Below are 15,304 nucleotides of genomic sequence, written 5' to 3' on the forward strand. Positions count from 1 at the left end.
GAGAGGGGGTGGGGGGTCCGACCCGCCGACCCGAACGCTCGGCTCCACGTCGCCCCAAAACAGACGTGCGTGTGTGGCTTGTGAGCTGTTGTTGTGGTAATCTGTGGTTCTGGTAATAGTGTGTGTATGTGTGTGTGTGTGTGTGTGTATGTGCTGACCTCGAGCTGGCTCTGTGCTGGTGTGGTGGCGGTGGTGGTGTTGCTAGTGTTGACGTCCCAGAGGGTGGGCACCGTGTTCAGGTTGTCCGGGCTGATGAAGGGCTGCGCGTCAGCATACTCCGACAGCGAGTCGGCCGGAGAGGAGAACAGAGAGTTTGTGGAGAGGTCATCAATGCAGGACAGGTCCTGGAGGCACACACACACACAACAACAAAAAAGAAGAGAGGAGGTGTTAGGTTCAACCTCGAGAACGAGACAACGTATTGGTGAGTACATGTCGTATGCAACAATAGCCGGACACAGGCTTCCCAAACAATTCCTTTTCCCCCCTCAAGCGTTACCTGGAAATGATGGAGAACAATACATCCTCATTACATATCATACAGTAGACACAACACACAGGTTATGCAGAATAATAGGCGCATTCGTGAGGGAAAAAAAGAAAGGTGTATGGATGGGAAAGAACCACAGACAATAAAGTTGTCCCATTCATTCTGGAGCTCAGCCAATGCTGCGCTCTTTTGGGAGTAACACGAGTAGCCTAAACAAAATCTAATCACACGCAGATGTGTGAGAAAGAGCACGTACGAGAAAAAAAAAGAAGCGAGGGGCCGGCATAATGAGAGCGCTAGTGTCTGTGTGTCATTTCAGCTATGGCCGCCTTCCAGTCGCCCCCTCTATTCATATCCCCTCCGAGCCATTAGCATGCCGTGTGCCTTAACTAGCCTCTCACTGGAGACTTATAAACATGGAGATGGGGAGGAGATAGGGGCGGAGGGATTTGAGGACATGGTGGACACCACGACAAAGCCGAACAGAGGAGAAGCTGATTTGGAAATGGGAGTGCGGCTCGAGTTTTTTTTTTATTGTACGCTTTTGCCTGAAGGAGTGTGTGTGTACATTTATGCTCCCTGGATTTATACTCCGGTTCCCACACCCCTGTGTTTTAAACTACCTCCTCCTGAGGGCCATGAAGCAGCCGTGAAAACAACCAAACTATCATCCTACAGTTCCACGTACTGTTTTAGGGACTTGTTCATCACCTAGATGAGCAGATTGACTTTATACGCGCTGCATAAATGGATATAACGGCAACGGTAAAACGGCAAGTCTGCGTTTTTTCACACTCAGGGTTTTGTCACTAAAATAAAAAGAGATTTATTGGTGAGTTTTATAACCTCGCCGTGCGAAAGCCAAGTAAGCCGGTCGCTTACGGTGCCGCCATATTTAGAGTATAAGACATGAGAATCTTTTTCATCCAACTCCAGGCAGAGGAGCAAATCAACCTTTTAAGGCCCGGTCGCTGCGCTGTAAACAAATGATTTAGTAGACTAATATACTTAGATTTCACGTCGCTGTAGCTTCCTCGGCTATAAATAAGCTTACATGGTTTTTTTATTTACAGCGTCTCCGGAGAGACACTTTTTTCAGATAAAAATAAACCGAAAAGCGACGAGCCTCAATCTCAAGGATGTGCCAGCGATGTGATGTGATTAATGCCGAGAAGCTGCGAGGACTTCTGTCACAGCTCGGCTGAAAATGTTTCACCAGCGTGAGAGGACGAGACGGAGAGGACGAGACGGAGAGGTGTCCGTGTTGACGTGACTGAATCCCGTGGGAACGTGGCGGCAGCAGCAGCAGCAGGCCGGACGCAACACAGGCTCACACCCTTTACAGACGCACAAGGAAATCTTCGCCCTGTGACGTTGACTCGCTGTGGGTGTTTGAGTGCCAGAGAAGAGCTTTGAAATAATAAATAATACAAAAAAAAGGTACAGCGGCTCCCTTCACCCCTGCACCTTTCCCTTCCCTCCTCTGCTTCCTGAGAGCAAGATCAGTCACGAGCTCTGAGAGCAGGCTCTCCACAGTTTGTTCTGCTTTATGAACAGCTGAGTGGAATAACTGCCTTTTCTATGGTGACAGAAGTGTAGATGTGGAAAGACCTCCCCTCCTCCTCTAAAATATCACTAACACTCTCTGACACACAACCTGCCACTTTCTACCACGTATCCTTTCTCTTTCTTTTTTATTTGTTTATCCTATCGGCTGTGTGTGTCTTGCTATCTTTTCACTGCCACCCCCTCCCCCCACCCTCCTCTTCTTTTTCGGGTGTGGGGGTTGAGGATAGTTAAGTAAACAACCAGGCTCCGAAAAAAGGACACCATGTCACCAGAGCCATCATTCCACAGATGCATAATTGTGGAAACACAGAGATGAGCACACATGTATTTCACCATGGAAAAAACAGAGCGTTTTGTTACAAAAGATTACAATAACAAGATTTTACGAAACGAAAGATGAACTAAAAAGCCTGCCATGACTTCAATGTGTCGCTTACTCAAACCTCGAGCCCTAAAATATGTTCCGCAAATATGTGAAATGTATTTACACTTTGCAGGGTTCATTGCTCCGTGTGCTACGTTCACGCTCCGCGATCGTGTCACGAGAGCGTAATTGTGATGCAACGCTGTCATTAAGACGAACCACACCGTCCTCCACGGCGAGAGAGGAGGAATATCACAGGAAGAAGAAAAACACATTGCAGCAGGTTGGTTGTGCGCTAACCAAGACGCGGCCGACCTCGGTGCCATGCTAATCGAGTTGTTAAGCAGAGCGTAACAGAGGCAGCAGTGTTTGTCCCCCCGGCAGGCCCGTACCGAGGGCTAGTTCATCTACTGTTACGAAGACCGGGTCCTGCCGAGCGGAGATAAGGCCTGAATTCCAACTGCTCTGATGGTAATCTGGCTCCCTGCACAGCACACAGCCACACAAGCGTAAAACCCCTAATCCTGCCTCTCTCTCTCTCTGGCCTTCGTTTCCTCTGCTGCGCATAATATATATACACATGCATGTTTCCTTTTTTAAATTGTTTAAAAGGGGAATGACATCCCACTTAAAATCTTGATTGCAAATTCTGAGAAATCCATGGGACATGTGTGTGTGTGTGTACACGTACACAGGAGAATATGTAAAAAGCCCATATGCACGCTGTTTATCCACGCTGCCGGGTTCTTCCCTCCACGTCCATTTCTCCCCCCGCTATGAATCCTGAAGCCAGCAGCGTGCCTCCCCCCATCCCACAGTCAAACAGCGAACAAATGCCGGCCCTCCTGTGACCACCGGCCAATAGTCTTAACAGACTCGCTGTGAAAATCTCTGTAAAAAAAAGGGAGCATAGCACACATATATGCTAGTGCCCGCTCATCACGTCGGGTGCCCAGAGAAGCGGCAAATTGTACTCGAGTGCCTGGATAATGACAGTTGTCTGCCTGCCGATGATTAATGGAGGCACTCGGCCCGCGAGGAGCCGCGGCAGAAAAGCCCAGCTCTTAAGAGTCTGAACTGGGAAAAATACACTTCTTCACACAAACCGCCCACAAACAGCCCGGCTTCATCGTCTGTTACGATGTATTTACAGTGCGAAGAGCAATCTGGAATAGTGTCATAAAACACCCCCCCCTCCCTCCCCCTCTTTAAAAACATTTTTTAATCCCACTGAATCCTTTATCTAAGTGCAACAAAGTACACTCAGGCTACTATAAATATGAGCAACGATCGCGTCGGCAGAAGTGAGTAACATCCCTTCCTGATAATAATGACTTCAGCGACACCGATGATAAGCTCAGGCGCTGCCATACAAGGAAGTCACCAGGCCTATCTTTCTCGAGAGTACTTCTCTTTGTCCGTAAATGTTGCTCTCTTGCTATTAAAGGACAGATGGTTCCTAATCACAAATCCTATCAATGATGACAGACCACAATATCCGTGTTGCTTATCAGATGTGAACCGTCCTGAAGCACATGTCCTTTAAAGAATATGTTCAGCAGAAGCAGCTCGATGATGTTACAATCGTAGCCTCTCAAATTAAAATTATGGAAAGTTGTCGTCTACACTTTGGATGTGATGTGTGACCCGTTTTTTCTTTCATTTATTGTGCCTCTTTCCTCCCCCCGCCTCACCAATTTCTTTTGGTTTTTGGTCAGATCCTCTGTGTCTTGCACCCCAGAGGAAAGTACACAGACAGCCACCGGCCTCCTGTGACACACGTGGTGTTGCCAGCTGCTACTTCTCAACACAAGTTTCTTTGGCATGTTGGAAACAGCTGGCATGTCAACACACTTTCGCTGGCGCAACGACGGGCACGTTGTCTCCTCGCCGGCTTTACGCCGTTAAAGACCCCGCAAAATAAATAACCCTTAGTTTCCCTTCTCCTTAGTCTAATGCCACACATTAGAGGCTAACAAAAAGTATACAAGAACATGTGCATATAGTCCTCGACCACTTCCTGTTGAACTCGACAACCTGCCTCAGCCAGGTCGAGGCACCCAGACAAACCAAGCAGGCCGAGCTCCAGGCTTTCCCCTCCTACACACTGCCAGCTTTCACAAGGCCAGAAAAGAAGTCACCCTGCACACCCACGAGCACAAACAAAACACAAACACACCTCGAAAGACCTCATCGTCTCACCCGTATTTTGCAGTCACCTCTTGCTTATTTTCTCTACAGGACTTTTTTAATACTCCGTCGCCCTCGTTTCCCCATCCCCTCTCTGTCTCAGATAGTTAAATGAGGATAGAAATACACAATTACGCAACGTGTGATGAAGAAAATGTACACTTAAACCAATGCCTACTGTTGTGCACTGTAGTGTTTGTCGACTGGGAGAAACTAAAACGTAAGAGCATTTTAACAAGAAGCTGTTGATGGCTATGGCCCCTTACAGGGTTCAACATAAGAGCAACTCTAACACTGTACCCACTTGGACCTTTGTCACGATTGTATCATTGTGTGTATATATCTAAAGCTGCAGGGATGGCGTCGTTCTGTAGGCCAACCTGGAAGTTAGCATCGCACCGGTTCCCTCGACTAAAAGGGTTTTGGGATTATTGCAGAAGATAAGTAACCTTCTGGCAAACAAAACCTTTATGAGACTTGCACCTTTTTTCCCCAGCAAGATACTCTTTACAAATGAACACCACTTTTATGACTTTGGTTAGGACCCACCTTTTTTTCAGGGACAAACAAAAAAGCCTGGAACAAAGCTTGTGTTAACCTCAGACGTTATTTCGAGGCATTGCAAAACAATAAACCCATTGACTACAAGACGAAGGAACCGGATGTGCCTAAATGCCAACTCATTTCCTGGTTTCAGGACTCATCCCTGCCGCACTGGCTGCAACTCCCGCCTGAGCCTGAAATTGTTGCTGCAACACTACGATGTGGATGTGCGAGTCCAATCACAGTCAAGTATCTGACGGCTATAACCGTTGGAAAAAAAAAATGTCATGTCTCTCGTTTGTGATCTAGAAACTGTCAGTTCCTGTGGTGTGTGTGTGTGTGTGTGTGTGTGTGTGTGAATGGAGGGGGAGTGATGGAGGGTTAATAAACCAGCCAGCACCTCACACTGATGGTCAGCTGACTAAAACAACCCCCATCCCAAGCTCTCCCTCTTCTGGGGTCAGCTGTTTGTCCATGCAGTCAACAAAACCTGATTGATGGCCAGTGTGTGTGTGTGTGTGTGTGTGTGTGTGTGTGTGTGTGTCTTTGCATGCGGCGGGTCTCAGGCCCGGTACTAAAAAGCCACCACTGGTGTGTCTCCCTTTCTGTCTGGATTATGTTATGCCAAGATGTCTGCGTGTCCTACATCCCTGACATATCTGTCGGGCCGGGACTTTTATAGCACGGCTCGAAGCGTTTCCTTTTCTTCAAGCAGACGCCGCTTGTTTGCATTTTATGGAAAACCAGCTCTGACTGCAAAAGCGCCACATCTTACCACGTAAATGTGTCGATTAACTCGCCAACAAACATTCATATGAGACGCCTAACAAGTAGCATTTCAGTGAGATACAAGGGGACCCGTTTCTAGACATTGCAAATGTCTTGCTGTGTGGAGAAAATACCACGTTTGAGCAACACGGGCTTGTTGCGACACATAACACTGACTTATACTTGTGAAAGCTCACTCAAGATGCGTTTTCCCAGCCAATTTTAAGTTTTGTTTTGATAATGAAAAGGTCTAAATACGACATCTTATTTAAAGATATCTTACCAGCCAATTTTCACTTGTTCAGTTGGTAAAAACGCTTTGCATTTACTGTGTTTTTTTTGTACATGTTTCTGAGATAGCTTTTTTGTTTCCCCGTCAGTGCATCGAGAATCCCGGTAGCAGTCAGACGTCTTTGATTTCATTGATTTGCTGCAGTGTGTAATAGTTGAGCACACAAAGTCTTGTGTGGACAGTAGAAGCTGTCTTTGTATCCACAAATGACGCTGGAAGACATGCAGACATAATTCATCTTATCCCAGAGCTTTGATCCAGGAGCCAATTTGTCAAAAAGCCATTGTATTTTTTTTTTTAATACACATGGAAAAGCTTTCCAACTTGTTTTCAACCCTTTAGTCACACAACTGTACGCAAACAAAAGCAAGACAACCAAAAAGTCTCAGGTCTCAAGCCAAAACTGCTTTCTAGTATAATTCTTTGAATGATTGACGATTTGTTTTTGTTAAAGAGCAAGGTTGACTCTCCTTGAAAACTGTGCTGAAATTAAAACGTGTGAATATTATTTCGAGGAGATAATAAAAAAAAAGAAATAATAATAGCAGCAATGATCTGTTTTCGTTGGTGTTTACATTGTTGTAGTCGTGGGGGTCAACGGACAAGTATTGCGTCATCGCTGCCGAGCCTATCCATGACCGACTCCACGAGGGCCAAGCGGAGCGGCGTGGCCCGTCCAACGACCTCCTGACAGGAAAGCCTTCATGCCGTGCCAAGTCTGAGTAAAGCGAGCCAGGAGGCCGCTCGACGCTTACAAGCCTCCTGGAATTTTCCAGTGTTTCCATATGTTCTGGAAAGTAAGAGGTTGCCATGTCAAGTGTCCCAGCTGGCAGCCGAACGACGGCGCCGCCTCAAAGAACTGCTCCGCTAGATGTTCTGCGTAGAGGGAACCCTGAGACCGGCAGCGAGCCGGCTACTAGAAGCTAACGAGGCTCTGCGATCCACACGGCACCTGCCAGAGAATTCATCTAGCTGGCAGATTTGTGTTTCTTTCTCTGCAGAAGGAGGACGAAAAAGTTGAGAAAATAATTTTAAAAAAACAAGAGGAAAGAGACAGAAAAAAGAGAGGGGGAATGAGACAGTGAGAGGATATGAGAGAGAGAGAGAGACAGAGAGAGAGAGAGAGAGAGAGAGAGAGAGAGAGAGAGAGAGAGAGAGAGAGGACATGAAAGAGAGACAGAGGACATGAGAGAGACAGAGAGGGGACATAAAGGAGAGAGGACATGAGACAGAGAGAGGGAATGAGAGAGTGAGAGGATATGAGGGAGAGACAGGACATGTGAGAGAGAGAGACAGAGATAGACAGATAGAGAGAGTGAGAGAGAGAGAGTCAGAGAGAGGACATGAGAGACAGAGAGAGAGAGCGAGAGAGAGAAAAGAGAGACACAGAAAGACAGACAGACAGAGAAAAAGACAGAGAGAGAGACAGACAGAGCGATTTTCATCTGTTGATTTTCATGTTATGTTCTTGGATTTGTCCCAAGAGGAAGTAGCGGTGCCATAAGGATGTGCTGGAATTGACAGAGACGTGTCTCAGGACCTTGAACCTGTATCTTCAACTGAACTTTTATTTATTTTTTAAGATTAAAAAAGAGCCAACGTCAATCTCCAAAAAAATATGGTGGGCTTCTGGGAAAAAAAGGATATGCGATTGTGGAACCAAGATAACATTACAAACAAAGAAATGATTCACATGGTCTCACACTACGTGCGTGTGCAAGTGTGGCTTTTCTTTTGTGTTTATGTGCGTTGAAGATAAACTCACTGCATGTGTGAGCCTGCGTCCTCTGTGGGGAGAAAAGTGGATGTGAGGGGGAGCGTTGACGCAAGATGACGTCGCAGGGAAGCAGCAATTGCGCCATACTTGCAACAAGGGCAGACGCCGTCACGTAGGGGGAAAATAACTGAGAACGCGGTCGAATTCGGAGCAAAACAACGCGGTCGTGTCGTAACTTTAAAATAACAGTAATTGCATAGTTTAAACAAAACAAAACCTCATGCAGGTGGGTTTGTTTTAAACCTCTAATTGCTCTAATAATCATTAACAGTCTCGATGTTCTCACGTTGATATTCGCGTGTGAGTTATCGTTTGACTATTTATTCTCGTGGGAGACCAAGTCTACATGACAAGCGGGCGTGCAGTTGAAGTGTACACTCACAGGTTCTCGCATTACCTTAAATAACCTAGCTCTTATTTGTCTTGTGCGTGTCCGCTCACCCGGCAACACTTTCACACACCTGCGGTCGGTGGAGCGCGATGGCGCTGTGACTCAGGAAGGTGAGCTCATTGTCCCGTTAAGTTGGAAAAGATTCAACCGCTAACCGAGGAGGGCGTTTAGTCTTTTTACAACCTTGAGCTGGGACACATTGACTCCCGTGCCAAGTCGAGTAAAACGTCTTTCACTTCGACATAAAGTCCATCCAGTCAAAGGCCGGGTCAAACGGAGTAGTGCGACATGGCAAAAAAATAAAGAAATATTAAAATGATTCTGGTGTGATTTTTGCGGGGAAATGTCTGCACCGACGAGCAACTAAACAAACATATCAAGAAATCCATTGAGACCCTTCCATATCCACTTATTTTTTACAGTTTTATCTTCTTTTCTACTTTTTAAACAGACAACCATGTAGAGACAGGAACGAAGAGAGAGGGATGATGAGGAAAACAAAGCTCTCTGGCCAAAATCAGACTGGGGATAAATATACCCATCTGATCATTTATTGAAAATATTGTTAAAAATCCAGACAAAGTGAAATCAAGGAAGTGAATTCATGACCAGTGAGACCAGATGAAACCTGCACTGTGACGTCTCCGTCCTGCTGCAGACCTGGCAGGTTTACTGCCTCTTGTATCCTTTGCATGACTTGTTTTTTTAACAGCCAGCAATAATCATGTGGGAGATCCCCCTGTCGGGTTGTCTCTTCACCTCGCACCACCCTGAGCTGTTCCACCGTTGCAATTCTAATTATGATATATTAACCGCACCGCTCATGAAATAGATGTAATTACTGCCAAAGTGGCCGCGTGTTGGTAACGGGGGCCACGCGAGGCGACGGCTTTTAATATTTTCAGCTAAAGAAATCTGCATTTCTGGCCTCCATGCTTTATTATCTCGCTGCTCCATTCCCACCACCACCACCACTCATCATCATCATCATCAGTCATCATCAGTCAGCCCACCCCAATGCACTCACTCGTCCTCCCCATCATTGTTCATTCACTTCCCGTAAGCAGCACGCCTAGGCCGTGCTTGAGGTTTAACGTAGTGCCAGGAAACCGACATCATGTGCCCACCAAGAGGCTGTCGTGTTGTTACATGATATGAGATAAGAGATGTTGATGTATGGATACTACGTATATTACTACGTATATTACTACATATGTAGAGTCAGCATGTTACAGGAGCAACAGTCGGCTGAGTCAATGTGAAAAAGAACTACAATAAAACAGACTAAGAAAAAGCATAAACTACTTGGAACAACTCTCAGATTTTCTTGAGATAAATACAAAATGCTGAAAATGGATTCAGCAATCCAATAAAGACATGAAAGAGATTTCAAGACAATTCCACAAGCACAACGTAGACGGCCGTAAAGATCTATTTGCAGTGCGGTGGCAACAATGGCTGTATTTAACGGCCATCCAGTAAACAGACAAGAGTGCTATTTAGCCTGACAAGATATCAGGTTCTCGCATTTACTGGAACACGCTGAGGAGTGAGGCAGATAATCATTTGTCATAGTTCCTGGCTGGAAACGGGAGTCTTAAAAAGCAGAGCGGTTGACTGACTTTGGTTTGCCAACAAAGAAATCCACGGCCTGACGAGCTGGCAACTCCTCAACAGTGAGCCCAAGACCTTACTTTCTTTCACACATTCGCTGTTTATTGAAAAAGGACAATGCCAGTGTTGTCTTACACGTAGTCCTCTTTTAAAATAACATTACATGTTCTCTAGTTTTGGATGCAGCTCAGTCTTTGTCCAGGAAAACCTCCTATTTGAAATTGACTTTCTTGTAGTTGAGCACTAACTTCCCTTTTAACTTTTCAATATAGTGTAATGTTTTTTTTCAATTCTAACGCAAGCCAAGCTCTAGTCTAGACAGACAACACTGAGTGGAGAAAGTTCACAGGCCTCGCCAGCCCACATTACTGTTCTGATATTACGGAAGCATTTACAAGATAAATTCAAGGAAGTTAAAATAAAAAAGAAACACACAGCCATGAGTACGCGTCATATCTAGAAGTCCCTCGATAAGGACAATAAAACTCGCCACACGAGCAGCTTTCACTTTGGCACAATTCCCTCTCAAACTGTTTAAATACTGACAAAATAACAGCAGGGCTTAAAGCAACAGACTTAATTTTTATATGTTAAAGAAGCAAACAGTACCTTGGGAAGCGGTCGTCCGAGCTGTGAATACAATTTAGTCCAGAGCTGCATGAGAGACATGGGTCCAAATGCGGCAGGGTGGGGGTGTTAAAAAACACACGCACAAAACACTCCTGCTTCACCTTGGGTCCCTGAACGCAACAGCGTCATCCATGTGTTGGTCAAAGTGTTGGTATTCACCTTACAGCTGGTGCACTTCCACCCAAAAAACGGGACTCTCGCTAGCCCTGTCTCAGCTCCTCTATGGTTCAGCACACACATCTGCCTCTACCTCAGGTACGCTCGAGGCAATGAGCTCACCCACACACAGATGTACACACACACACACACACACACACACACACACAAACACACACCTCTGTTCCCCTCACACACACACAAGAGACTCGGGCAAGTCTACAACTTGCTTCCTGCTTCAGCGGGACGGTCAGGTATTTGCGTAGAGGGCTTAGTCATAAGTCATTATTGTGGACTAGTTCCTCAAAGCTAAAAAAAAAAAGAAAAAAAGAAAAGGTGGTTGGAGAGCGAGTGAGAGAGCAGAGAAGGGGAGGGGAGAGGTGGGGAGAAGAGGGAGGGAGGAGCTTTCAGGAAATGATGCTTTTGTTGGTAAGTGACTAGAGTTACTGGCAGTCGGGCCCATTTTACTGTACATGGTGTAACTCAACCGCATTTGTAGTGTAAACAGCGCTGCGCTGTGGACCTGGCCGCTCCTCACACCCCGCTGCTTACCGCTACGTTTAATGGGCCTGGACCTCTACTTAATGATTATTATATTTAGAGACAGACTCCCCTGACTGACTGACTGCCTGTCTGTCTGACTTCATACTCTGCTTTTCGTCTTTCCCATTCGTCTGCACTGGCTCAGTTTCAGGGCTGCTGCTCTCGCCGTCGTTCCCGATGCATGTGAACGGCTCGTGGGGAGGAGGAAGCAGTGGAGGCCGGCTCGGGATGTAAATAAAATAACCGTTTGACAGTGAACCAACAAGCATTTTTGACTGATTAATACATTTTTTAAAAACCTGGTCAGAGTGTGCCAGAGGCGGAACGGCTGCTAACTACAGTGCGAATTAGCTTGAGTCTTGATATGTAATATATTCACAGACAAATGAAACCATACACACAGCTACGTTTAAAGCCATTCTGAACCTCAGACAGGGCAGCCTATACCAGGCAGACTCTAGGCTGACAATTAGCTAAACTAATTGAAGGGGTGGAGTCTTACTGGGAAAGCCTGTCCACGACAATGCAGTTAACATTGGAGCTGTCAACTCTCGCGTACAGGTGATGACCTGTTTTTGAGCATCGGTTATTGCAACCCCTGCACGCAAAGCACAAATCCTCTCGGTTGTTGATCGGTCAACAAGGGTGGGTTGTCAGGGAGAAATAATAAAACATCCTTAATTGGCATCTCTTGTGTTGTCAAATTAGCTAATTGGGGCAGTGTGTCACTTCTGAGAGTGCGGTTCCCAGCAGACTCAGCTCGCCTGTCAAAACATTGCCTAATAATTCAGCTTCCTTGTGTTAATCAACTTTGAAAGGGCTTTGACAACTACATTTATAGTTTTCCCAAGCACCCATACTATAAAAAAACACATTCTTAACAGCTTAAGTGAGGAGCAGACAGCTGAAGTGGTCAGGAATGTAATAACAGGTCAAGTGCAGCCTGAAAGTCTGCCCGTTCACAGGGTCTGACTCGGGCGGCAGACACTACTTCTTGCACAATTATAAACAAATACTTAATCATGGATGGTCATTCTCGCTTACTGGAACTGATTGTTTGAGAGAGAAAAAAGAAGACTATTCTGGGAATCCAGTCGGAAATGGGCTATTTCAACAAATCCAAGATGCTGATCAAAGACAGTGCCGTAACATTTGTTTTTCTGACAGAAAAGCGATGTTAACTGTTAAAGAGCCAGTCACAAATGGAAGGAAGAATGAATGTGATTTATTATTCTTAACGAAGGGAATAGATGGGACCCGTTCCCACACGCCCGGCTTCCAGTAATACGTGATATCAAGTCAGCGTGGTGGAGGTACTGTAATGCCCGTCTCTGCCGGACCGAAGGGGAGCCAGACTCTCGGAGACCGAGTGGCGCCTGTCCATGCGGTCATCATGGTATGACTGGGAATCCTCTGAAGTGTGTGTGTGCATGTGTGTGTGTGTGTGCCACAGAGGGTCAGCGGGGAGGAATGAATCATTGATGAGCTTCTTTTGAATACTCAATACACACCTGATTGCATCCTTGCCCAAAAGGAGGGGAGGATCCGTGCCGGTTTTCACAGACAACCAAACAAACAAACACTGTTGCCGTGCAGACACCGAGGACATGCCGTCTCATCGTCACGTGCACATGTGAACACTCGCTGTTTTGCAAAAAATCCTGCTGACAATCGTAATGTTTAAGACAACATATGAGAAGAATTTGTCATTGTTTAGATCTTGTTATTCCAGTCCATTCCCCGAACCGCTTATCCTATTCACTTCACTATCTTGTAATTATATTTTTTGATTTGGTTCCCGTAATCTGATTATCATTCCAGTCCATCATCGATTTTCTGGTTCCAGATGTGCTAGAATCAGTGTCACCCGGGCTGTGCAACTGGGTGCATTCAATTTTCTTTTACCATGCTGCAGGAAATTCTGCATCACTAATATATTTTGTAGTGTATTGCAGACGCATGTGCACATAATACGTAACAGCCAATGTAAATAAAAGGTGCGGTAGGAGCTTTAGAAATGATTTGAAATGAAAACTGCAGTTTTTGATCCAGAAAGACTTTAGAGCACAGGCTGGATAAATCTAAAACTAAAGTGGATCAGGTGGAGCACACACTCCCAAAAGAAAACTGTGCGCCTATTAACAACCCTTCAAATGATCGTCTACGCCCGTAAAATACATTACAGAGGCAGCGTTGCTTCAGACTGAAACAAATTCATACATATTTCCCTGGAATATTAGCGTCTTTAGCAGCAATTGGATTCTGAGGAGAATTGCGAGTTTAATGGATTTGATCCAGGCCCGTCTGTGCAAAATAAGGACGCAATTATGGATCAGCTGGAGAGTCTGCGGAGTTGCAAAGTTTAACAAGTCAATGCATGATTGGACCGTAACCCTGGAATAAGTGGACCATCTGCAGCATGTCTCCGTGGACTAATTGGGTCTTTTTCCGAGTGGAAAAATTCAGGTTCTTCTTCTTATACCCCACATGGGTGCTCTGGGATTCTCCCACTTTAAAAAAGAACATTGCATCCACTATCACCTGACCTCATTATTAATCTCCAGCTGGTCTACAGGCACAGAATAATGGCAAAAACCATTGCTACTTACATTGAGGATAGGGCAAAAGAAAAACTGAAAAGCGCTGTTAATGCAGACTTAATGCACATCAACTCTTTCTAGAAATTAACTGCGCATGTGAGTATGTGTGTGTGTGTGTGTGTAATAGTGAGATGAACCGCATCAAGAAAGAACGAGAGTATGCTGCAAGAGGTGAAAACTGTGAATATTCTGAAACGTGCCATAGTGAGTGTTTGCGTGTACGTACAGCACATGGAGTGTGCGTGTGTGTGTGTGTGTGTGTGTGTGTGTGTGTGTGTGTGTGTGTGTGTGTGTTTGTAAAGTGCTGTTCTGTCTTTGAGGTTAGCCAGAGCGGTTAGTGAATGAGTTCTGTTTTTTTTTTTTTTGTCTTCCAGTAAGTCTTGTTTTCATTCCGACGCTCTGCATAAAAAAAGGTCAGAGACTTTAGATCCACAAATGAGCAAAAGGGGGGACAGGTGTGCACGCGTCACTGTGGAAAAGTGAACAATTAAGCTTTCGAACCACAGCGACTAAGATTTAAGATTCGACTTCTTTCAAAGCGAAGGACCTGCTATTATGTTTTGTTGGAGCCTCAGGTTAACGGAGATCAGAAAATATGGTGAGACCTCCATTTGGTTGTGTCAGAGTTTCCACTGTTTATCTTAATTCCACTGTGCCCAAAGCAGTGTTTTGATAATGCTTTATTTTAGGGGCTCATTAGTTTCCCGGTAACTCCCAAGAAAGAATTAAATGCGTAACGGTTATTTCTGGAGAACTTTCCCAGAGAGGTCCGCGAAATTCAGTACCGATAAATCAGATGATCGACAACTGTGTTGTGTTTTTTTTTTTTCATAAACACAAACAAGTGGCTCAATTTAGAGATAAAATATCCAAGTCCATATGTTCCTACAGCGTCCCTCCTTACAATAAGAGGGTATTCTAACAGAGGGGTGAGGTTAACAGCATAAACAAACTGTCGCACAGTTGGGAAGCTGTGCAAACCGAAAGCAGCATTCACTAATGACTCCACAGCTGTAACTGAAACAAGGAAACAGCCGACATAAACACGGCAGTCACCTGACAAATCTACACAGTCACGTGGAAATTTCCAGCCAGTGTCTTCGGTGCCGTCGTGGTTCAACGGGGCAGGGACAACAAGAAACGCTGCTCTGCAATTGTGGATGGGGGGGAGACGAGGAAAAAAAAATTGGGCACGGGTCAGCGTGATGTGGTGATGGGTGGGAAAAAGAAAGTAGAGGATGAAAAGAAAAGGGTTCTGGGTTTGAGGCGGCGGATTAGTCACGATGACCCCGTGACTTACATTTTCTGACTCACATGGTTGGGAGGAGCGTCCAAAGCCAGAGAGAACAGCTGAAGAAGCACAACACAAGCACAAAA

At 45.5% G+C, this 15,304-nt stretch overlaps 1 protein-coding gene across 3 annotated transcripts in view; it reads right to left on the reverse strand.

Moving 5' to 3' along the window:
- The window catches only part of sbno2b (strawberry notch homolog 2b), a 61,270-nt gene that overhangs the window by 20,785 nt on the left and 25,181 nt on the right, over positions 1-15,304 (reverse strand). For all 3 annotated transcript variants that reach the window (XM_068592901.1, XM_068592903.1, XM_068592902.1), the window contains exon 5: positions 159-344. In XM_068592901.1, coding sequence (XP_068449002.1) covers positions 159-344 — 186 coding nt within the window. The remainder of the gene's footprint in view (positions 1-158; positions 345-15,304) is intronic.

Source organism: Clinocottus analis, unplaced genomic scaffold, assembly GCF_023055335.1.
Source record: "Clinocottus analis isolate CAN_PGR_092001 unplaced genomic scaffold, fCliAna1.0.p SCAF_28, whole genome shotgun sequence".
NCBI classification, from domain to species: domain Eukaryota; kingdom Metazoa; phylum Chordata; class Actinopteri; order Perciformes; family Cottidae; genus Clinocottus; species Clinocottus analis.